The sequence below is a fragment of the Sabethes cyaneus genome, chromosome 2 (genome assembly GCF_943734655.1).
Source record: "Sabethes cyaneus chromosome 2, idSabCyanKW18_F2, whole genome shotgun sequence".
NCBI lineage: Eukaryota > Metazoa > Arthropoda > Insecta > Diptera > Culicidae > Sabethes > Sabethes cyaneus.
The window spans coordinates 161,056,818-161,082,752 of NC_071354.1; the positions used below are offsets into that span (position 1 = coordinate 161,056,818).

Genomic DNA, 25,935 nt, shown 5'->3' on the forward strand with positions numbered 1-25,935 from the left:
TTTTATTGCCTGTTCGTAGCTTTCTCCTTTCGACGCATCCTGGCGTTAGGAGGGTGCCCGAAGATGATCTGAAGGCGGCACTGCGGGATATCGCGGCTTTGGATCTGCGGACCCGTGTTATGCATTCAGTAGGTGGCGCACGCGATAAGAAGCTACATCCGATTCAACTTCTGAACATCATGCCCTTCGCTGGCGGTTGTGCTTCTGTCTGGCGTGCTAGGCGCTGCAGCTTTTATGTCGTGAGCTGCTAGAAAGGATATATTTCAGATGCATTTGGGAGGAACAAATAGCTAGGCATCACATCTTTTTCGATTTTATTTTATTTTTCCGTTGTTTTATTAGCTATCTAGAGTTTAGGGCATGAAGCGTGTTACACGCCGGGATGGCTGCGTTGAAACCAAAAGGATTTTTGAAATAAGATATGAGATCGTAATCGATTATAGAAGGATATGTTCATGTGTTACAGCTGTAGCTGTGACTATGCTTGAAACATATTGGAAATTGAGCAGTTTGGTGAATGTGAGTAGTGTTCAAACCTCAAATTTACGGTTAATTATTTTGTATACTTTTTTGTAGCGTAGGTACATTAAAGCATTTATAGTCAAACAAAAATATGCGTCAAATAATTAAACTTTCTATTAAAAAAATTAAATTATTTTCCTCTCTGAAGTGTAATTAGTTAATTAGTATAAATTATAAAAAACATATTCAGGTGAACTTTCAGTTGACCGATTTCGAATTTGTTACCATTGAGGCACTAAGCCTAATTGGGTCTTATTTATTATAGTCTTAATAAACAGCGTGTTAGTTGGCTTAGTGCCGATATTTCTGGGGGTGATAAAGGATCACATTTGATGAAAAAAAATCCTTCTGCGCTTATGGTCAAATCTCAATCGTCTAAGAGTTATTAAACATTTTGAGTTTTTGGTTCTGTTTGTCTTAAAGTAGCTTTGTTTGTTTGTCTTAAAGTAGCTTTGTTACAGAAACTATGCTAGCTAGCTCAATGAAAATAACAATCATTCGGAAGCAGAGAAAGTTTTGTATGGAAAATCGGCCTTAAACCTCCAACTTCATGAAATTTAGTAACTTTTTAGAAGCAAAAGGCTTTGAAATAAGTGTTTCTCAAGGCGTTGTTATCAAATTTCTCCTAAAAAGGTGTGATAAAACTGATAGCTGTTATTTATCAATTTGAAGCATTGGTACCATTTTATATTTCATTCCTAGATGTGAAACGCCTATCTCTTTTAGTTTCGTCGTAATTTAATTTTAAACGTCGCATATAAGCGTGTAGGGCGCTATATCTCTGCATATTAGCGTTGGTAAGAGGAAATGCTTATCAACTTAGGGAATAGCTAATAGCTAAACGAGCTAATGTTTCATTATGCCTGATTTTTATGTTCAGGTGGAATAAATTTAAGTTGTAACATGGTTTTCGAACCATTATAAATCTCACATGTGCATAGTATTTTTCGTTGTAAATTTACAAATTATGGCTGCTTATGAGTTCCATCAAATATATAAAAAATATATTATATATCTAATTTTCGTAATTATTGGCTTTACAAGAACATTTTCGAGTATCAAGGTCAGTCTCATATAACTTATGCTTACATACTGAGTGTCGTTTCGTATAGCAGTTTCGCATCATTTGCTTTTGTGCCTCGCTCGTTGCATTTTTCTGGCAGCATTTGTTTCTAAAATTCATTTTGAATTAGCTTGGGCTCACATAACATTGACGTGTTTATACACCGTGACTTATATTGAAGCGTTATAAACGAGGTACCGCGCGTACACCGCCCGCGTAATTTCCACTATATGATTATTGAATGTCAAAAACTTGATAGCTTTTGAACAGCTCCCCAATAGTGTATAGGGTTTTTAGTATATTTTACGATCGAAGGATGCCAAAAGGTATCTCGCACAGCTATGGTTTTTGATGTAATTGCCAAAATAAACCCGTTTGTCTCAAGATGGCTTTCGCATATAGTAACATATGTCTATCGGTATCTAATAACTGCTGGCGCGCGATTTCGGCCGGGTCAAATAGGTTGATAGTACATAACCTTCGGTGTTGGTAAACTTATTTCTCGTAGCTTTTTTCTTATATCAATATTTCGGATTGTCTAAAATTGAAAAGCATAATGAAACCACTTCAAGTACCAAAAATAAAATGAAAATAGAAAGTATCTTAAAGTTAATATATCATTGTGATCCAATAATACACCATTATAACACAACAACATCATAAAGAAGAGCATAATACAACTATGACCTATAACCCAAAGACTATAAATAAGTGTAACGACAGAAGTAATTAATCAAATCTTTAAACTACACAAAAACAATAACATCAATGAATGGGAGGGTCCATCAGGGTACTTGTTTGAAGCTGTGTGCTTAGGGAGAGTGAAGTGGTCAACTTCCTAAGGTTAACCTTGGCCCGGCTAACAACACATTGTGGATAATGAGTGGGCCCTTCTCCCCACCTGTTGGGGCCATTCTGCATTGGGATGGCTTACTCAACGATTGACTCATGTGATCTAGTTTCTGGAAGGAGATTCTTAAATACCCTTGGTACGTGCAAGTGATGTCGCTTGTCGACCGCTTCCCTTTTGGCCCTTCATACAGGAGCTGGTAAACGTGACCAATCGTTTTGTTTGTACGATTCCCCTTGTCAAGATATGCCCATTGTTATGAAGGGTTGTTCTGCTAAGATAGGTGGTAGTCCTGATACATACATACATATGTAGGGGAGTGTCGTCGTGGTTGGGCCACGTTTTGGTATTCGTCCATAACTTTCGTTTCAAAAGGAATTTTAGAAATCTAAATACATCGTTGCAAAGGGCTAAGAATAAGGTATATTCCCGGAAAATTTTGAACTGATTGCTTGAAAAATAAAAAAAGTTATAGTCATTTACGTAAAGACAATAAATGTTGTCATAGTCGGGCCATGTTGTACAGCTTGAGCCACCGCGGAAAATCTAAGACATACGTATTGAAATTCTATATAGAGACATGAAAAGAATGAATTCCGTGAACAACGGCTCATATAGGTACAAATACCCTATTTTTAATTGCATTTTTGCGAAATTTTGGCGATCTTGTAAAAACAATATAGCTACAATCGCTTTTTCCAAAATATGCAACTACAATGAAAAAAAAACGGCAAAAATCTAGGTTTTTATCGTATTAATTTTGCCTTATTTTATCACATTTTACGTGACTGACATTCTCTAGCGATTATTGCGCTTCTGCGCTTAAAATTATGGTGGCCCAATCATGACCACTCAAGTGGCCCGACGTTTGCGAGTAGCGCTTTTCTAATATTTCACCTTAGCCTTCCCAAACACCTTACTGGAGGGGATTTTTCTATAGTGTTCGTGTGCAGCACAACACACTTCATACATTTTCAAAATTTATCTCGATAATTACATTTCATGAATCATTTCTTAAAGAAAAGTTCATTGCGCCTGGAAAACTTTTTTTGTAAGATTTAGTCACTGAATTCAGTACGGGTGTTTTGAATACACGATTAAAATTCACAATATTGTGAAAAGTTAGCTATCACAGTAAGAAGTTTTACAATGGTTGTATCATAGATATCATGAGTTACTAAAATTGTAAATTCGTGATGGCCCGACCATAACAGTGGCCCGAAGATAACGACAATACCCTACATTTTAATTTAAAACGTCGCACGCGATTATGTACTGTCTATGCATGATGTAGGGGAACTGTGGGTAAAATGAACAGGGGGGGTAAAATGAACAGGTAGCCAAGTTCCCAGTAAACCGATTAAAATCGGTTCCAGATCAATAGGTATCTTCTCCGAGAAGTATTTCAAGCTGTTTGAGACAATATGTGGTGATCATAAACTTTCTAATGTGAAAAAAATTAAAAAAGTAAAAAACATTTGTTGAAATCTGACGCCGATGGTAATTTCCACTATTAGTATATAAGCTTTTTTGGCGAAACAAATTAAATTTCGACTATTGGTGTCATTTAGTGGTGATTGCTTATCACTGTCCTACGGGTCTGTCGAAAATTCCAAATATTTTTATCAACTGTTTGTTTATAATAAACACTAGAAAACAACTGGTGTTTTGGGGGCAAAACGAACACTTCACTATGGGGGCAAAATGAACAGTGTGTATAATGATGTTTTATTTTCCATTTATCAGCAGACAGGACCTAATTACAATTCAATCAATAAAAATGATCGAGTCTCTCGAAAAATGACGAAAAATTACCGATGAAGCGAGTTGAAAGTCAAGCATTGTATGAATGTGGCGAAGATACATTATGTTAAGTTTGTGGAGTCCTATTTTAATTCCAGCAGCCTTGTTGAATATCTACAGCTTATGTAGAACAATGATAAGGTAAAATAATGTTTAATTTATCCAAGCTGCATGTTAACTTTAGTTTTCCATGACATGTTCATTTTGCCCTCACTGCATGTTCATTTTACCCACACGAAAAAAATCAGGCTCGAATGTGACGCTTTCGAAAATAAGGAATTTTTCATGACAAATCGTCCTTTATCAAACGTTTTTATATTTTGCTACATGGAATATGAATCCAGCTTTCAATTCATGTAGTGCGTTCAGCATTTGGTTGGTTTCTGGGGAAGCAAATGGCGAAATTGCTAAGGGTGTTCATTTTCCCCCCAGTTCCCCTACAAGTTCGTGCAGTTTTCAGATACTAATTCAACACCCAACACACATATGGGGGCCAATCTCGGTGCAGTGGTTAGCATTCACGCCTCTCACACCGAGGAGTCGGGATTCAAACCGCAGAAGTCACGAATGTCTTAAGCTGTTAAAGTGACTATAATCAAATAAAAAAAGACACCCAACACGATACGTTTAAAATTAAATTGCAACTAAACTAAAAGAGATAAGAGAGCAAATTATAGAACGGTACCAGAATTTAAAATGGGTAATAAAAATCATCAGTTCACACCATTTTAGGAGAAATTTGATAACAACGCCTTGAGAAATACTTACTTCAAAGCTTTTTGCTTCTAAAAAGCTACTAAATTTCATGAATTAAAGGGTGTAAAATCAATTTTTAGTGTAAAATTTTCTCAGCTTTCGAATAAAAGTAACAGAATTAGTTAGCATAATTTTTATACCAGAGCTACTTTAAGGCAAACAGAACCAAAATATCCAAATGTTCAATAACTCTGTAACGAGGCATTGAAATTTGATCAAATGCGTAGAAGGATTTTTTTCATTAAATGTAGTTCTCTAGCATCTACTAAAATATATGCGTTACGCTCCCTATCTTATTGGATTACAATGTACACACTTAAATTTTTTTACCGAACTCTGGGCAGCCTAACGTTCGGTAAAATTCGATAGTGCCAATCGACGTTTACGGTTCATTAGGAATGTTTGGCATCATAAAAAATTTTAACCGAACGTTCTGCTGCTCAGAGTTCGGTAAAGTTTACGGTAATTTGCCGAACTCGGTACTTTTTTTTAAGTGTGTACATTGATTATATATGTAAAATGAGTATTTAGGTTAAACATTCCAAATTAAATGCAACTGAATTATAGGCAAAATACAGGGTGAGTTGTAATAACCACCAGTAAAGTGAATGTTCATAAATATAAGACGCTTGCATAAATTTTAATTTCGAGTGTATTTCATGTAAAGTATATCCATAACATTTGTCTTAGACGAATTCAAAACTTTCTCCCGTTGCTTTAAATACGAGTCGCAATCGTTGTTGAAAAGCGTTCCAGCTAGCACGCACGATATCCTGAGGCATTTCATCCCAAATCTTCTCCAAACCTTGCTTGAAAGTATCCACAGTTAACCCTTTGGTGCTCCCTAGTTTGCCCAGCATGAGACCCCATGCATGGAAGTCGAGAGAATTCAAATCAGGCGAAGAGGCAGGCCACTCTTTCGAAGAAATAAAATCTGGAAAATTGTCCTCACTCCAAGCCTGTGATAGATTTCGCCTGGTGACACGATGCAGAATTTTGTCGAAAGCAGTATGTTGCGTTTTTGTAGTATTTTTTGACGATAGAAAGCATATGGTTCTTCAAAACATTCATTTTTGATGTAATATTTAGTGTTGATACCAGGTTCAATGGACACCTGGCGCCTTTTGGAGAAACATCCCTATATCATCACTCTGGAAACATTCTGGAACCTGTGAACATCCACTTTGTCTTGAGGAATGTCACAAAGATGTACTGCATATATCCTATCATTTTGTTGGTTGTGGTGATCCAGTAGCAGGAACATTTTTTCATCCGAAAACAGAATCTCATGGTTGGCTACGCTGTGTCGCCATGAACCTCCGGGTCTGCCTCTTGTAAGCTGTCCTTGCGGATTCTAGTCGAGTGCTTCTCTGCAAATCTCGTTCGCTCCTTTCCTTAAGGTGCATCCGAACCACTGCCACCTACGTTCTTAAATTTCTGTTGCTATCAACCGTTGATAATATCAACGATGGAGTTCCTCGTTGAATATCCAGTTGTCAGGCCGCCAGGCACCAATAATATGTCGCAGGCAGCGATTAATAAATACCTGCAGTTTTTTGTGTTGTCTCCGCTAAGACGCACCATGTTTCGCAGGCGTACAGCAGTACGGATTTAACGTTGTTGTTGTTGAGTTGTTTCGGTTTTTCGTATGCTACGTGATCTGGCTTGAACACCAAATATTTCACAGACCTGCAAAGGAACCCCTGGTCTTCCTGATACATGTGGCAATATCGGTCCACCATCGAGCGTTGTCTGACTACCAAGATACTTAAAGGCGTCCCACTATTGTGAAGTTGGTGATATTGTCAGTGTTCACTACCATAGGCTTAGTTTTTATTACATTGACTGGGAGACCTGGAAGCTATCGAAGAGGTCATCTAACTTGCTCCTCATATCGTATCGGCTTTGTGCGAGCAAGACAGTATCGTTGGCTAGGTCGAGGTCATTTAGCTACTTCAACGTTTGAGGATTCCAAGGCAATCTTCGATTTGGTCTACTGTCAATCGTTGCAACTAATATCTCATCCATAAAGATGAGAAACAACAGCGGTGATAAAATGCAACCCTGTCTCACACCAGAAATAGCCCTTATAGGCTCGAACAAGACGCTGTTGTGCAACACCTTGCCCGAGAACGCCTCATACTGAGCCTCGATGAGAAGAACTGGCTCATCTGGAACTCCTCTACACCTAAGTGCGTCCCAGACATTTTCGTGGTTAAATTGTTCAAACGCTTTTTCGAAGTCAATGAACACCAACAGAAGAGAGTCCTAGGATTCGTTGATCTGCTCCAATGTAATGCGGAGCGCTGTGATATGGTCTACACATGATCGGCCAGCATGCAATCCAGCTTGCTGCCGCCAGAGAGTAGCGTCGATCTTCTTTCTCCTGGATCAGGTTGAGGATTACCTCACAGAGTACTTTAAGAGTAATACATAGCAACGTGATACCACGCCAGTTACCGCATTCAGTTCGGACGTCGTAACGGCACCCAACTTTCTCCTCCCGTCATTTGACACCTGCGACGCACAAACGTATCTCAGCGGTAACAAAGTGACGGTCGGACGCAATATCAAGAAGGCTCCATCGCCGCTTGTTCCGGTGGAATTTCGGGGAAGCGTAAAACGTTCTGATAGCAGTTCAATCAGCTTCAGAGCTGTAATTATATTTGTTACATTACGATTCATTTTATATAAAGGTTTGCTTACATTTTCGTATGCTTCTTATTATTTAGCCCGAAACTCTTCCCAGGACATGAAAGATGGATTACAATAGCTCCGTCCTAGTTTTAATAATTTTATGTTTAGCATTACAATTTCATATTTAGGTTAAGACTATTGCATGTACTTACAATTTAGAAACAGTTGTAATTAATTAGAATATATCCAATCGTACTAATAGTAGACGTAAGTATCTGTAATAATTATAGGTTAGGCTTTCGTGCACGTACAACTATTTGAGAGTCGCAAATAACCTGTTTAAACGCTATTTCAATCACCTGACACTATACCGCCTATTTAGTGTAAGAATTAGACTTTAAGTTTTAATAGAGGTAGATTTTAAGTTTTAATAATCTTCAATTTAGTAACTAAGAACAATGTTTGAGCCCATACTATTGAACTCAACCGTTTTAATAGCCACGTTTTCACTTTATGCTCCTGATGACAGTAAAGAGACATGGCCGGCTATGCTCGCCCTGACATTCGCTCTGACAGATGCTCGGAACTCACTCAGTGAGAACGTCACAACGAGAGTGCCCTGTGGTGTCGCAACATCCCCCCGCCCGTGTAGTTCCGGAAGATGCAGATACCTGAAGGTCCAGGAGGGCTAGCTTTACGGCTGGTCTTGTAACTAGTCCATTCTTTGTCTTTACAACAGCGCGCCTTACTTGTCCATCAGCTGCTTTCATCACGTCCACAACCTGACCTCTCAGCCATCCGTTACGCTTCCCATCCTCGACTACTATTACCAGATCTCCAGATTCAAGCGGTTTCGTAGGTTTGAACCACTTAGTGCGCCGGGTTATCATCGGAAGATATTCGCGAACCCAGCGGGTCCAAAAATGGTTTACCAAGGCCTGCGCGAGGCGCCAACTGTCTCTCAACGTGTTCAAATTTGGGTTAATAACCAATTCCGGTTGCACGACCCCTTTGGTGCCGAAAAGCAGGAAGTGGTTTGGAGTTAATGCCGCCTGCTCCGAACACTCAAGTGGAATGTAGGTAAGCGGTCTGGAGTTGACAGTTGCTTCAGCTTCCAGAATTACCGTTTGGAAAACTTCATCACTCGGGTGATGCGGATGGTCGGCGATCACTGATATGGCTGCCTTCACGGAGCGTACCATGCGCTCCCACGATCCACCCATGTGGGGCGCGGACGGTGGGTTGAAGCACCATCTGGTTTTGGCGCTGATAAACGTGACAGCACAGTCTTCGTGAATTTGCTTTGTCAGTAAGTTACTTGCCCCCACGAAGTTCGTCCCATTATCGCTGTAGAACGCCTCCGGAAAACCTCGACGAGCTACGAAGCGTCGAATCGCCATTATACATGACTGGGTGGACAAGTTGTACACAAGCTCCAAATGTATGGCGCGTATCGCAAGGCAGGTAAATAACGCCACCCATCTCTTTACCAGACTGCGCCCTTGTTTGACCATTACTGGTCCAAAGTAGTCCACCCCCGTATGTGTGAATGGCCTCACAAATCCAGTCACTCTGGCTTCGGGTAACGATGCCATCATAGGTGGTTGTGGGGTAGCCTTTTTAATGCGACAATGCAGACAGCTTTTGGATACTTGGCGGATCAAGCTTCGCAGGCCTGGTATGAAGAATTTTTGGCGCATCTCATTGCACACCGTCTCTCCGTTCGCGTGAAGGAACCGCCTATGGTACTCTCCCACTAGAAGGATGACTGCAGCGTGCTTCTTGGGTAGCAGAATCGGGTATTTTACCTCTACCGGTATCATCGGTGCTGCTGTAATTCTGCTGTCCATCCGAATGACTCCGTCTTCATCAATGAAGGGCGAGAGACGGTACAGCGGACTTGCACTAGGAATCGACAATGGATCTTCTGGAAACGCTCTATTATGCTTCAGAATAGATCCTTCGTCAGCGTAGGCCTCATTTTGTATCTGCCGCCAGAGTAGGATTTCAGCATACTTCAGTTCCTCCTGAGCTAAGAAAGCCGGATCATGATGTTTCTCTCCCTTGAAACGACGAATAGCTCTTATTGTATATCCAACGGTTCTCACGAGTCGGTTCCAGTTAGAGAATCTAGAAACGTCTAACAGTGGTTTTTGCTCCATACCATGAAACAAGAAAACAGCGCGGAGCTCAGAGACTGTCTCCAGCTCCTTTTTCGGTAGTTTTGACGGCCAATGCTCTGGTGACTTGTACAAGAAATCCGGTGCGTAGTACCAAGTATTGTTGTCGGCGAAAATAGGCTCATCCTTCCACTTGGTGGCCGCATCAGCGGCATTGAGTTTGGATGGCACGTAACGCCATTCGTCAACGCTAGTGGTTGACAGAATCTCTCCCACTCGAACAGCCACGAATTGGTGGAAACGGCGACTGTCAGATCTTAACCAAGAGAGCACTGTCGAAGAGTCGGACCACAGGAAACGTCGTATTACGGGAATATCTAGGCTTAGCAGTACTTTATCCAGCATTCTTACACCGATCATCGCTGCTTGCAACTCAAGACGAGGTACGGAAACAGGTTTCAAGGGTGCGACCTTTGTTTTTGCCGCCACCAGAGTACAACGGACCTTGTTGTTGTTTACCAAACGGAGGTATAATACCGCTGCACACGCCAATTCACTGGCGTCCACGAACAGATGAGCCTCTACGTTGTCGAGAGTAGAACTGTTTATCCCTTTGAAAAAACAGCGCGGTACTGCTACAATGTCCAAACACTGTAAGTGCTGACACCAACGACTCCAGACTGGTCGAGGTTCTTCTGGGATGGACTCATCCCAATCTGTTCCGGATCTCCAAATCAACTGCATAAGAATTTTTCCGTGCACAACAAAATGAGATATCAATCCCAAAGGGTCAAACAGCGACATAATAGTCTTCAGGACTTGCCGCTTCGTTGGTGTGACTGCACCGCCAATCAGTGCTTTGATATCCTCGTTTAGGGTACTTGGATCAAAGGTGAATACGTCCTCTGTTGGCCTCCAAATCATGCCTAACACTCGCTCAGTTCCCAAGGCTTTCTCCAAATTCAAAGATACCGACGATGACGCTTTCTGTTCTCCTATTGCAGCTAGAACCTTAGTGGAATTAGAGCAGAAGTTTCGGATCTCAAATCCTGCTTGTGAGTGGACATATTTCACCTCGTTAACAAGCTGAATCGCCTCTGTTTCCGAGTCTAGGCTATCCAGGAAATCATCCACATAGTGGTTTTCTATAATCGCCTTAGCCGCCCTGGGAAATCTCTCAGCGAACTCTGACGCATTTTTGTTCTTGACAAACTGTGCCAAGCTGGGTGAGCAGGTGGCACCGAAGGTAGCTACGTTCATTACATAGATCTGTGGGGATAATTCCTCGGACGGCCGATACAGAAATCTCTGCGACTGCTTGTCTTCGTTCCTTATAAGAATCTGGTGGAACATCTCTCTTATGTCGCCAACCACTGCGATGTTCCTTTGCCTGAAGCGAAGAAGTACAGCCACCAACGCAACTAATAAATCCGGTCCTGGCATCAGCATGTCGTTGAATGACACTCCCCCGGCTCTTGCTTTGGCATCCCATATCAACCTTATTTTATTGGGTTTTTTCGGGTTCTGTACCACACCCAGTGGTAAGTACCAAACCTTACTCGGATCCGTCGACTGGAGCTCTTTGGAAGTAATCAGACGTGCGTATCCTTTTGATTCATACTGCGTGATCGTCTCTCTTACTTTGCCTGCCAGAACTGGATCTTTGCTAAACCGCTTCTCTAATGCCTTCATTCGTCGTACTGCCATGGGATAACTGTCAGGAAAGGAGAAGCTATCAAACTTCCACAATAATCCCGTTTCGAACGACCCATTCACACGTCGAGTTGTGGTCTCCATAATTTCACGCGCACGTTTGTCGTCCTTGCCTTCCGGTTTGATGGTCACACTTGATTCCTCAATAGCAAAATAATGCCGCATTCGCTCATGCAGCTCACGATTGTCTAAGTCGTTACTATGGTGGAAATTCAACTGTTCCAACACAGTCTCATCAGCAGAACTCTTGCCAAAAATGCACCAGCCAAGCCTCGTCTTCGTCGCTACAGGCTCGTTGTCTCCACCCTCTCGTACGCGCAAGGACGTTAGCAGTCGAACGTGTTCTAGTCCAATTATGATCCCTGGCGTAGCTTCCTTGTAGCTGCGGATCGGCAGACCCTTTAGATGCGGGTGTATCTGCTGCAACTCTTCGTACTGCATTGTTTGACATGGTAGTCGAAGCTCCTGGACTGTTCGCACGTTGTTGAGCTTAAATTGCTTTCTATCGCCAGAAATCACCACAGTGACCCGTTGAGACCCTTTCTCTTCTCTCGATATGTTACCTGTCCAGCTTAACGAAAAGTTGTCGGTTGGTCCAGTAATACCAAGCGCCATTGCAATGCTAGAATCCAATAAAGTAGAGGACGATCCATCATCTAGGAAGGCGAAAGACTTCATCTGCTGACCATTAGCATGGATAGTTATCGGTAAATATCTAAACAATGAGTACGCTATCGAGGAATGAAGATTTTGATGCACAATACTTTTCACGTTACTTGTTGACTGCGACTTGTTGGCGGTTTCGCCTTTGTACGGAGGATTTCTTGTCGAATGCAGCAACATGTGATGATGAACTCTGCAGCCGTCGACTCCACACTCCCTGTTGGAACGACACGGCCATTTCTTATGTGGTATGAGACAGCTTCGGCACAAGTTTTTCTGTTTGATTGCCTTCCAACGACCGTCCATATCAAGCGCCTTAAACTGCGTGCAATTTACTATCTCGTGGTTCACGCAGCCACAATACGTGCATGTTTTTTTCACCGGTTCCGTTACCGATTTCACCACACTAATATCTGCCCTTTCTGTTCGTATCTCCTCAGAGTGAACATACAACTTCTGTTTCTCCCTTCTTGTTTTGAATGGTTTTGCGGACACACCTACCATGTCCCCGGGAAGTGTCACGTCCGAAGCCATCATGACAAGCTCGGACATGAAAGCGCCAAACGTCGCCAGGTTGACATTTGTGCTACTCCTCATGAAGGAGGACCACTCCATTTTAAGCTGGGGAGGAAGCTTTTCTACCAGTTCGCAGAGCAATGTCGGATTCCAAAGATGGTTGTTTAAATTAGCGATGGACATGTGATCTACTGCATTCTGTACGGCGAGTCCAAAGGTGATCAACGACTCAAGATTATCTACTTTTGGAGATGGAACTGCGCGTAGCTTTTGGAGAAGAGAATGTATAAGAATTTCAGGTCTTCCATACAATCTTCTTAAAGTATCTATTACTGCCGGCACTGACTGTGGCATCAGCAACCTGCTCCTCACCGCCTCAAGTGCATTCCCCTTCAGACATCGCTGCAATCTAGCCAGGTTTTCTGAGTCAGTGTACCCGCATGCTTCCGTAGAATTACAGAACGAACTATGAAACAACGGCCATTCCTGAGGGTCGCCGGAAAAGTTAGGTAGATCCTTAGGCATTACTTGCCTGGCAGCTAGTTGCTCGCTGGAAGGACCCGCACCTCTCATCATCGTAGTAGAAGGTTGGGCATAACTAATCGGTGGCTCCATAGGATGTCGGAAATATCGGGAAAATCCAGCTGGATGTACTGAACTTATGCCATCTGTTCCTTGAAGACCCCGATGTAGGGCGATGCTCGATGCTACTGTAACTGGATCATTGAATGTGCCGGTCGGTGCAGAGAAACCCGACATGCCGCTGACTACTGTACCACCTCCGTGTCTCATAGGCCCTGCTTGCGATGTCGCTGATATAGGATTCCAGCATGTCCACGATGGAATAACATTCTCGATACCCGTAGACGGGGGAGGATACGGTACCGTAACTGGTACGACAACAGGAGGAATACCGAGTGCAACATTGTGCACAGACTGTATCGGTCTAGTGTTTGCCGAGTGCAATAAAGAAATACCATCCGCAACCGACTGAATTTGATTGGGAGCTAACAGTGTTACCCTATCTGCTGTGGAATTGATGTTCTCTCTATTCACTTCACTACCTGATCTAAAGTATAAACCAGCTGATTGGCTGTTGGACATTTTACTAACTGATGACGACAAATGTCCAGAAGCGGATTGTAGTACTACTGCACAGCATGATGCCGGTGTGTTACTGAGGCTCGTGGAGGGTATACTATTAACTAACATGGACTTGTTGTTTAATGACGTGTTTGGAATGGATACTGACAAAGTAGGAATAATAGGCACCGAATTGTAGTTACTGTTACTGACGGTTTTACTTGCTATGGGATCTACTGTCCCAACTGGATCTATGTGTATCGTTGAGCCACATCTCGAGGTTTTTGATGTACTCACCGGTCGCCTTTCAAACGTGATTTCGGTAGACGATATTACTTTATCTGACAAATACTTTGTTGGATGACTATGGGGAACCGTCGTTGTAACTGCAATCACAGGCTCCGCCACGTCCGAAGCGTTGATCGCAGAGTCGTCCATCGTCGATGTAGCTGTAGGACCGGTTGATTGGGGAACACTAGACTGATGAACTATTCCAGGAATTACCACCGTTGGCGACACGCGACTGGCTGGTGCAACTGTTACTTGTTGGACGGCACCGGCTTGGTGTTCATTAAGCCACGATTGTACTTTCTCCCGACTTGCTCGACTACTCAATCTAGTCCTTCTGCTGGTTCCTTCTTCTATATCATCCGCTTCTGCCCTAAGTACATCGTACTTCTGCTTCAGGAATTTTTCCTCCGCCTCAGCTAACTTCTGTCGGGTAGCGGCTTCAGCCGCCTGCTCCTCCAGAATTCTCTTCATGTGTAGAGCTTTTTGCTCCTCCACCATCTGCAGGCTTAGTTCCACCTTGGCTGAACGTTTACTTGTAGATGAGCGACCGATAGACTGTCTTGTTTGAGAAATGGCGTCATCTTCCCGCAATCGACACTGATCGCATTTCCATGAGCGATCGGAATCTGCGATAGAGTCCGTTACGCCTGCGCAGTCAAAATGCATCCATGTGTCACATCTATCACAACCAACAAGATGGTCCGCTGTGTCTGGCCGGTCACACTTGACACAGTGTTTTGCGACATCGTTATTACTCATCTTCCGATTAAGAGAAAATCTCTGAAGTTTGTTCCGGTGGAATTTCGGGGAAGCGTAAAACGTTCTGATAGCAGTTCAATCAGCTTCAGAGCTGTAATTATATTTGTTACATTACGATTCATTTTATATAAAGGTTTGCTTACATTTTCGTATGCTTCTTATTATTTAGCCCGAAACTCTTCCCAGGACATGAAAGATGGATTACAATAGCTCCGTCCTAGTTTTAATAATTTTATGTTTAGCATTACAATTTCATATTTAGGTTAAGACTATTGCATGTACTTACAATTTAGAAACAGTTGTAATTAATTAGAATATATCCAATCGTACTAATAGTAGACGTAAGTATCTGTAATAATTATAGGTTAGGCTTTCGTGCACGTACAACTATTTGAGAGTCGCAAATAACCTGTTTAAACGCTATTTCAATCACCTGACACTATACCGCCTATTTAGTGTAAGAATTAGACTTTAAGTTTTAATAGAGGTAGATTTTAAGTTTTAATAATCTTCAATTTAGTAACTAAGAACAATGTTTGAGCCCATACTATTGAACTCAACCGTTTTAATAGCCACGTTTTCACTTTATGCTCCTGATGACAGTAAAGAGACATGGCCGGCTATGCTCGCCCTGACATTCGCTCTGACAGATGCTCGGAACTCACTCAGTGAGAACGTCACAACGAGAGTGCCCTGTGGTGTCGCAACACCGCTCATGCAGATATGGTCGATCTGGTTTTCTGTTCGGTCATCACGGGAGAGTCACGAGACTTTATGTGCTGGTCTATGGGGAAAGAGCGATCCACCACTGCCCATGATGTTGTTACCACAAAATTCTGTTAACAGCTCCCCGTTCTCGCACATCTCTCCTATGCCATGGCGTCCCATGACGCGTTCAAGATCCGCGTTGTTTCACCCAATCTTTGCGTTGAAGTCGCCCAATTGGATTTGTATGTACTGCGGGATTTTATCAACTACGCTGTTCAGCTGGCTGTAGAAACTCTCTTTCTCCTGCAGATCTGGCAGCATTTGTTGGCGCAGAGAACAGGATTGCTGTAAGGTTCCTAACCCGTGTTCTCAATCTGGCAACGATTATTCGCTCATTTATCGGTTCCCAATTCATCGGGGCCGCATGTGCCTCTGGGCTCAGTAGGAATCCAACTCCTCTTTCTCGAGTAGCATTTTCACCTCGTATGCCCGAATGATGTCTGTTGGGCAAGGGTCAGTATATTCCATGTTCCGATTCGTATCCGTGTTATCATGCTAAAGGTCGGTGCTACTAATCCAGATCGATTTCTTCTTTCATTTTTTGCAATGTAGAATTTTCGGGTACAGCAGTTTGTTAGTCTAAGGTCCCTATCCCGTTGACGGAGCTGTCATCTTGGAATAGGCGGGAGCCATTGTGACCTCTTCCCCTCGAGGTTGCGTTCCCCACCCGGCAACACGTGGAGGTAGATATAGGAGTTAGTGAACAAAGGTGAAAGATAAACTTGAAACAAACAATAGTACAGGGACTGCGGTTCCGTGTTTCCAACTACTACTGGTGGTCAGGTGCTACTAGAATTATTGGTACGTCTTACCTTCTAAAACCTGTTGTTATAAAACTATTTGAGCATATCGAAGCAGCTCCACAGCAAATCAATTCTACAATTCCCTGTAGCCGAATCAACAATCTGGCCAGGGAGGAACTACTTTTTTTATTGAGAGACGAGCTTAACCGTATTTTAGTTTATTGTAAAACGTTTTATGTCGTTTTAATGGATTTATATGACACTGCTGGAACTAAATATTCTGGTATAATATAAAGTGACCAGATTTTTTCTGGATGAATGCGGGACGACGGAGGTCAGACTGAAAGCGGCACCTAGGAGGATTGGGCTAAACCTAATTGCGCCGAAGACCAACCGACGGTAATCGCTGACGTCGACGACGTAAAACAGTCATCCACTTACTTTATTGGTTCAGTACTATTGTGCGGAGTATCATCAAGTGCGCTTAAAATGAAATTCAAAGAGTGGGAAATCAATACCATAAAGGTAAATTAGTTTGCCGCACCTGAACTACGGCAATCGAAAAAGATTTCCATCGTACATCTGGCGAAAGTCGATAGACGGTAGGCCGAACACGTCGTAGGATGTCGTGCGAAAGTGCGGCGAAAACGGTTCTCTTCAACAATCTCACCTGCACCAGAAAGTGACTTGCAACTCCTACAACGACTGAGAAATTGGCGACGGTTGGCTCAAAGTGTGCTCAAAACAGAGCTTGCCAGAGCAGAGACATCTGGCACATTCATCTGGCATAATAAAGAAATTAAGCAATGTGGGACACTTTCCGGGACGCTTGATAATCCGGGACACGCCATCCAAATCCGGGACAGTGCCGCAAAATCCGGGACGTCTAGTCAGCCTAGTACACGCATAATAATCCACACGTCCTTTCCACGTGAAAAATCACGTAAATTTCTCTACAGGAAGTTACGTGACTTTCAGTTGAACATTATTGGAAAATACACTAACATCTATCTGATTTACACGTAAATGCACGCATACTAATGCAAACTACGTTCAATTCACGTAAATAGTACGGGAAAAGTTGGATGGAAAATATTCACGTAACTTTTCCCGTAATTTCAACGTGAAAATTATTTTGACTGTATATCATTTCATGTCCTAGATTTTCAGATACCCAACGGTTCTGTGATAAGCTTGGCACTAATAAATATACAGCATATATTGGACTTATTGCATTAAAGCATTTTTAATGAACTAAGAACTAGTATGCAGCACACCATCTTTTACACAATATTGCTTAATCTGAACGAAAGCATTTGGTAAAAATTGAATGCAAGTTGTGAAGAAATTAGGTTTCTATTATGGGCGACGTTGCATAACCAAGGGCGAATTTGATATGTGTAATAAAACTGTATTTTTCGCAATGGTACCTATTTGACTTTTAAATCAATTTGCGCATCCCTTCTAATCAATTTTACTCTTTACTCCATATTAGTTGCTTATAATCATAATCAAAGAGTAAAAGTAAACTTCTAATCTTTCAAATTAGTTATCTAATTCAGTAGTATTTCCACTATAATGATCTTTGAGAAAGTTATTGAGATAAAACTGTCACAAGTCTAAAGATATCCGTAACATTTCTTATGTGTCTATATGAAATTTTAAACTATGCGAAAGCACGCAGAACTCAGTATTATGAAACGCGTATACTTATTACCCTTAGCTGAAATACACAGGAGATGTTATGTGTATTTTATTGAGAAAGATCAACTGTAATTATTAAATTTATAACAAGTATTGAATAACAATATTTTCTTTGTGTTTTGTTATAAACTTGATCTCGTTAGTAGTTAAAATAATAAAATCTGCTCTAAGCATATTACAATTGTATCAAATTATGATATAATTTGATCTAGTTTATATCAAGATGAGTTACAAAACTCAGCATTTTGCCCTGCTTTATAACCAAATTGCAACAAAGCGTGTTATAAGTAACAGAACGAGATAGAATCTTTGTAGAACAATTTATGTGTCGCAAGTTTCTATCACATTTATAACAAAGTATGATAGAAATTTCAACTTGAGCAACAATTCTGAAATATTTTTGTTATAATCATGTGATTGGGATACTTTCTTAATTAGCTAAATTAGAAATAAGGTTTCTATATCAGATTCTGCATTCTGTAAAGCAAATTGAAGGTCAAACCCCGATAGTTTTTACACAGACTAACAGACGTAACACTGACATAGTTCCATCGTCAACAAAAATGATCCTTTCAATTTTCCACCCTAGCCAAGACTCAAACACCAGTCGCTGCGCGACAACGTCGTTCACCTATGCTAGCACTGTTATCATATAGGGTATGTTGTTACATCGTCGTAATTGCCTATTCTAGTCCTATCCAACACAAATTATTAAAAATATCAGCATTTTTATGACACACAATGCAAAACTAGTTATTCCCTAATATTTTTTTTTTTTTTTTTTGTATGCCAGAAGGGCATTGGGTTAAAAGGCCACTGCGACAGTCTTAATGATCGTCTTTTGTGGCAGGCCCCGATTGCTGTACACAGTTTACGGATCGCTCATACCCATTGATGGAGTCCCTAATATTTTAGTTTGTTGTCTATCATACGCGATCAATCAAAGTGAGCTGAGATCTATTTAAATGCTTTTTATCATTAAAGAAGTCCTACCAGCCAAATTTCCTATGTTTTTTCGTGCGACGAAGAAGACAATGTCGACTAATCGTTTTGATTTTCGTCATTCATAACTGAAAATAACTCACGCAAGGCACTGTCGTTATTCTATAGCCAGAAAAATTTGCCGAACCTGCAGAAATTTTGCAGAATAACATTTGCCATGCTGTCCTACACAAATACATGCGCGTTAGCTTCGTAAACATTGTTTTGATTTTCAGTTCGGACGATGAAAAATTTTGATGGACGGATTTTAAAACGGTACGACGAATTTTAGAAATAAAGTCAGGTGCGTAATTTCAATAATATGCTTTAATAGTCGCTTTTCAGTGATTTGAAAGTTCACGGATCGGAAGGTAAGTGTGTTTTAGTCAAATTAGCACAAGAACTTTTGGAGTATTCATTAAATCCATCCAGTAAATGATGAAAATTAGAATGGCTTTACTTATTACGACGGGAATTAGAAAAAGACCCTATGTAGAATATGAGTAAATTTATTGCATAATCTGATGGAACACTCGGAAACATGACGTTCAATCAATTAGTAAAAAGTCAGCGCATCTAATATAGTTATTTTTATTATTTCACTTTCCTCGATACAATAAACTGCTGGGCAACATTTTTGCCGCTTATGTAGTTACAACTAAGTGAAACTTCACAAACTACTCATTTATTCTAGCAGAATATCTGCTATATATTGGTAACAATGTATATGAGGCTATATCAACCGAGGCCTGAGCTAAAAACGGTTATACAATGCAGGTGTATATAAAATACGATTTATCTGAAATATATAGATAATTGGTTGGACTAAGCTGGGGTGATCAACTTAAGCAAGAGAACAGATATTGCAGGTTACAGTAAATTATATTGAAAATTTTATTGAAAATAGTCGTGTAAATTTGCGCCTTGATTACAACCGTTACATATAGGACGAATGTATCATAATTGATAACTGGTAATAGTAGAATTTGGGATCGATTTTTTGTTTAGCTTGTGTGTGTGTATATAGCATAGCGGTGCATGTTGGACGATACCCTGAAAATTGTGCCGAACCTATCGTGCCACTGAAGAACAAAGTTTGAACAAAAAAAACTACAATACAAGCTACTCAATGACGTGAAAACGAATCACACTAATTTGGCCACTTTTATTCGGCAGATGATACGTAATTATATTCGAAATACGCGTGTCTGCTCTTCTCAGTCAATAGAAATAGGATAATGACGTACAATATGTTTTCAATATCAACCCTTTCCATCTAATTGCAAAAGATAGGCTCAAGCAATCATTAACATGTTTGCATCTAACTATTGAATACCCAATCTGGAGTAGTTTTCTGCCGAATTGCTTCATTTTCGATCACTGGGCCTCAGCGGATCGTGGGATGAATCATCCTTTTCGTCGACGCTGTCCTTCACTTCTGTCACCACCGCTGAAAGTATTTTCGCTTGTGAATATTATTGTATGTACGTATAATTGGAAAACTTACCACTGCTTGAACTTTTGTCATTGTCATCCAGTTTCACAAGCGAGAGTTTCATTTTTCCACTGAGTACCACCTAAAACGTAATTAAAAGCCACATCAATATTAGCGTCAATAAAATTGTGGAATGATAGTCTGTTCTAAACGAAAACATATTAATTGAGTTTTTGGACTGTTAATTTGATTGGACATCGGAGAAAGGTTTGTTTTAGTAAGGTAAAAACATCAACTTAAGTATGACGGGGCAAAGTGTGTCACGTGAGCTCCTAGAAATACTAGACAGCTTGCAAATATAATAAATCAGAATGTATTCTAAGCAAGCACAAATGTTGAGCATGAAAAGGTACTTCGGCTGCATATTTCAAGTCTTAAAACCATTATTATTATTATTATTATTATTATTAGCGTTCAAATCCCTATTCTAAAGTAAATATATCAATCAAGGAGGAAGACATAGTCCGTCATTTAACGCCCAGAATATGTTTTTTGTTGATAGATATCTTCACACATATTCTTCACACAAAAGATATCTTCACACATATTCGAGTTACAAATGCTCGAATCGTATCAGCCGTAGCAGAATCACGAAGCATTTCTATATGACCGAACTTGAAACTACTCCATATTTATAACCGGGTATTGCCGTAGAATTAAATGAAACTTTCTCTTCACTTCCCGTTGGAGAATTTTATGCTGGAGAAATACTATAATATAATATAATTATATTATAACTAAGTAGCCGAATGAGGAGTTGCCACAATAGATTAAGTAACTAGTTGCAGTGAAAAATGCACCCTACAAAGAACAAAACCGAACGAGGAGGTGTAGTGCCGTGTGCTTTCCAATCACCAGATCCTGGGAGTGTAACTTTAAGCAAATAATTAAGCCAGGGGATCCCATTATGTAGTAGAAATTAACAAATCAGGATCTCTTGAGTCAAGACATGTCTCGGTGCAGATAATAGAATGGCTTGAGGAGTAAAGACACGTTGAACGTGAACAGAGTGATGCCCCAACTATACCTTTCGGGGTCTGGTGCACTCTGCTCTATCTTCGTTTTATCTTCCTTTTTGTTTAAATAACATATTATTAGAATCCATAAAAAAAAATACAGGTCAAATAAGGGTTTTGCAACTTTCGAAACAGCTCTGTATGACTGGTATGCTTCTTGACCGTAACGTCTTACGAAGGGTAAAGCCGATTTCTACTCAATCGCGCCGCTGGATCTCCTTAACACTCGTGTTCTTTTTCGCAATTACCAGCGATCTAAAAGACACGGACCTATCTGCCATTCCTGATACATCACTGTCAAGTATTATTGAACTTCTACTTTTCATGCATTTAGTTTTCAACAATTATATTTATAGTCCTATCCTCCTATTCTCCGCTCTCAGTCCAACCAGCGTAGATTGTCTTCGTAGGCCTTGCCCTTGCTGAAGTTTGTGTCCCTTGTTTCTTAGTCCTCTTGACCAAAACTTTAAGGACAATGTTAAATAACATGCAGCATATGCCATCAGCGTGTCTCAAACGGACTCGATCTATAACTATTTTGTACAGTTTGTCCGAAAATCCGTATTGGTGCACTGTCTGCCATAGTCTCGATCTCGATCGATATGTTATGCGTGGGCATCGTATCCTCACCAGAATCTGCCAGATCTTCTGCAGAATCTGCCTGATGATAAAAATTTGGTCCATAGAGGCACGAGCTCCCATAAAAATCGCTTCCTTACGAACCCTTGAGTTGTAATCAAGGTTTTAGAGAGTATTTTGTAGGCGGGGTTAGTCAGCGTTATGCTGCGGTAATTGCTGCAGCCAGATCAAACACCCATCCATATATTGGTAGCGTGTTCTCTTCGTAGATCTTGGAAATTACCCAGTGTAGAGTCATTGCCAGTGTTTTTTGGCCGTCTTTGTAGAGCTCTGCTGGTAGTTGGGCAACTGACCCAATCTTTCGTTTTACCTCTTGGGGATCTGGTACTGAGACACTACCCAGAAAATACTAGAAAACCTTCTGTTACGCCTTATTCTGGAACATCGCCATTGAAGTGTTCATAGAAGTACTGCTTCCACGTATCGACCACCTTGTGCACGTTTGAGACCCGGTTTTTCCTAGTTTAGGGGAGTCATATGATTAAACGTTACTACGAAACTCTGAGCATTAACCGGAAGGAGAAATGCGGTCATAATGGATGTTCTATTAGCGATCAGGATCACAAGCGTGTCGTGAAAGCGTTTAAGCGGAATCACGATGCTTCGGTTAGGGATGTGGTCAAAAAGTTGAATCAGTCCAAGCGTTTCGTTTAGAGTGCCAAGGACCGGCACCAAATAGGAACGAACAGCAATATACGGAGGGAAAGTCACGGGTCCGGAAACTGTATACCCAGATGATGGATGATGAGACTTACGTCAAGACAAACTTGCGGCAGCTTCTGGGGTTACTGTTCTTCACCACCCAGCACAAGTTTAATGTTCTGGAGAAGGTAAGGAACCAGAAACTTTCAAAGTTTGCCTTGAAATACATGATTTGGCAAGCGATCTGCTCATGCGGTAAACGGAGTGCGCCGTTCGTGACTACCGGTACTATAAACGGGTAAATCTACCTCAAGGAGCGTCTACAGAAGCGCCTCCTTCCTCTGTTCAAGCAACACGAGGGCCCAACGATCTGCTGGCCGGATCTAGCTTCGTGCCACTATTTAAAGTATATTCTTTCAATGGGATCACTTTCGTACCCAAGGACATGAACCCCTCCCCCCAACGCATCGGAACTAGGGCCCATCGCAAAACACTGAGCTATTATGAAGCAGGCACTACGGAAGCATCCCAGAGTGGAACAGTTTTGAAAAAGAGCGGACATCAGCAATTGGGTAAAAAATGCGTGATTTTTTAAGGGTAGTGTCTTCGGAGAATTTTATTAATAAAATTTAGCACATCTTTTTGCACTGTTAGGGTGACCGTGAGTTCATCTATTAGGATGATACAAACTTTTGTTTTTTTTTCAACAATTTCAATAAAAAAAATTTCCTCCAAAAAGTTGTGGAACATACTAAAATAAACAACTTCGCAGAATATAGTAACTATCTATGTCGTACTGTTTACGAAATATAACGATGTGTTTAAAAAGAGCAATTAAAAATCGAATATACTCAATAACTTAGCACACGATTTTTTTTATTGCTTTCAAATATTCTACAAAGTTGTTTAGTACGCTAGAATAAACAGTATCTGTAACTGCTTTTCACTAAGATACATATTTAATGAGTTATAAAATATTTTATCAAAAAGTAACCGAGATGCTTCAAAGATCTCATGGCGGATTTTTTTTTGCAGACAAAATATAGTACTTTCCTATCAGAGTTGTTGGTTTTCCAGAAGTTACCCGAAATTGGAAAAAAAATTGAGCAGTGCGAATTTTTTTTCTTAAATAATTTATAACTCACTAAATTTGCGTCCAAGCGACAAACAGTCTTTAAAGGAAATGTGTATACTGAATATACCGATTAACTTTGTAGAACACTCGAAAGCAATAAAAAAAATCTTGTGCAAAGTTATTGAGCATAATTGACTTTTAAGTGCTCTTTTTTAATACCGTCATTCGGGGATACTTGCAACACCGGGGTTACTTGCAACACCTTTGCGCAAGGTGCTTGTGACAGCTCAAATGCATTTGGTTGTTTACATAACCATTTGTGGTCAACGCCGTTTTAAAGAAGGGACCTTTACCTATTGTTTAGTTAAGTCTATTCCATTACATCATTGTTTTGCTTGTTTTTATACGATTGGAAAGCAATTTCTCTTTCAGAGTAGAAAAATTGAATGTGTAAAGTTGCGCCAGTTCATTGACATAAGATTATTTTTATCGTTTGGTTCCTGTACACAATTAGTGCATCATATAAGCTAACAAATGGCAGCTTTAAGCTTTGTTTGTAATTTGAACTTGGAGAATAAATGATGAATTCGTGTTGTTACTTCCAATATGGCGCGGCTTACTTGTAAAATAGATAAATATCGTAATAGACAGTATGTACAAAGTATGTTTGCATCTGTACGATGTTAATTTGTCTACTGCCATCTCCAGAAAAATTAAAACTGTGAAAAATTCCATGTGCTTTGAAAAGGCAATTTGGAGTTTACTCAAATGCTGCATTTTCACCGAATATCTTAAAAAAGCGATAGATGAAATTGGGAAACAAAACATACCTCCAATATCCATTATTTTACTACAAATATATACAAAATATCTAAAAATAGTCATTCGCGATATGTAATCAAATTTAAAATCATAAGAAATACAAAATCAGAAAAGTGTTGCAAGTAACCCCGTTTACTGGGTAACTTGCAACACCCCTATTTTCGGTTCATTCTACAGATTCATTTAGCTGATTTTTTTTCTCATAATCATAAATCAAAAGTATTGACCACTATACAAGTTTTGGCTACTTATACATGGACCTAAACAGTACACTTCGAAAGTTGTACCAAGTCAAAGTTCAAAAGTGTTGCACGTATCCCCGGATGACGGTACATCATTATATTTCGCAACCGGCAAGAGATAGATAGATATTCAACAAAGTTGCTTGTTTTAGTATGTTCTGTAACTTTTTGTGGAAAAATTTCAAGCAAAATTGCAAGTTTAATTGTCCAAATTCGAGTCCAACTTCGACTTCAATTTAAACATCGGCACCAACACCGTTTGGACTCCCACGTTCCCTGCCAGCAACCGTGTATTTCGTTTTGGTGGTGTTGAAGGTAAGCTGCTACCTGTTTAAAAGGCCTAGAGGCCTCTTCCACTACTCTACGGTTGATTCCGTTGATATCGACGTTATCCGCAAAACCAAGAAGCATGTGATATTTCGTGATGATAGTCCCGTTCCTTTCCACGTTTGCTTTTCGTATTGCGCCTCCCAAGGCAATGTTGAATAGCGGTTAGAGAGTGCAGGTTTCCTTTAGTCCAACTAACGTCATGATTGCGGCTGAGGTCTGACCCGCTATTCTGACACATGATTTTGACCCATCCAGCGACGCACGAATCAGCGTATAATGAGTTTCCTCGGAAAATCAGGTTCTAGCATCATCTGCCACGGCTCATTTCGTTTGACTGAATCGTACGCCGCTTTAAAGTCCATAAACAGATTATATGTCTGTAAATCGTATTTCCGGAACTTGTCTAGTGACGCAGTGTAAACATCTGATACGTCGTGAAATGACCCTGACGAAAACCAGCTTGGTACTGGCCGACGAAGGACTCCGCTGACGGTTTCAGTCTACAAATCATAATACGAGAAAGCATCTTATAGACAGAATTGAGCAATGTAATGCCTCAATAGTTTTTACACTCGAGTCGATGTTCTTTTTTGAAAATAAAGCAAATGAGGCCTCCATCCACTTCTCCGGAATTTGTTTTTCCTCCCAGATCCGGTGGATTGCTTCGTAAAGCCGCTTGCTCCCCGCTTTTAAAAGTTCAGC

At 40.6% G+C, this 25,935-nt stretch overlaps 2 protein-coding genes across 2 annotated transcripts in view; both read right to left on the minus strand.

The window, feature by feature from the left end:
* Positions 1-14,776, minus strand: part of LOC128736255 (uncharacterized) — a 49,643-nt gene extending 34,867 nt beyond the window's left edge. The window contains exons 1-2 of the mRNA XM_053830733.1: positions 14,024-14,776; positions 8,381-12,910 (exon numbers count right to left, since the gene is read on the minus strand). Coding sequence (XP_053686708.1) covers positions 8,381-12,910; positions 14,024-14,776 — 5,283 coding nt within the window. The remainder of the gene's footprint in view (positions 1-8,380; positions 12,911-14,023) is intronic.
* A 5,487-nt stretch (positions 14,777-20,263) lies between these two features.
* LOC128736256 (uncharacterized) overlaps positions 20,264-25,935 on the minus strand; it is a 59,690-nt gene continuing 54,018 nt past the window's right edge. The window contains exons 10-11 of the mRNA XM_053830734.1: positions 20,480-20,549; positions 20,264-20,422 (exon numbers count right to left, since the gene is read on the minus strand). Coding sequence (XP_053686709.1) covers positions 20,340-20,422; positions 20,480-20,549 — 153 coding nt within the window. The 3' untranslated portion in view covers positions 20,264-20,339. The remainder of the gene's footprint in view (positions 20,423-20,479; positions 20,550-25,935) is intronic.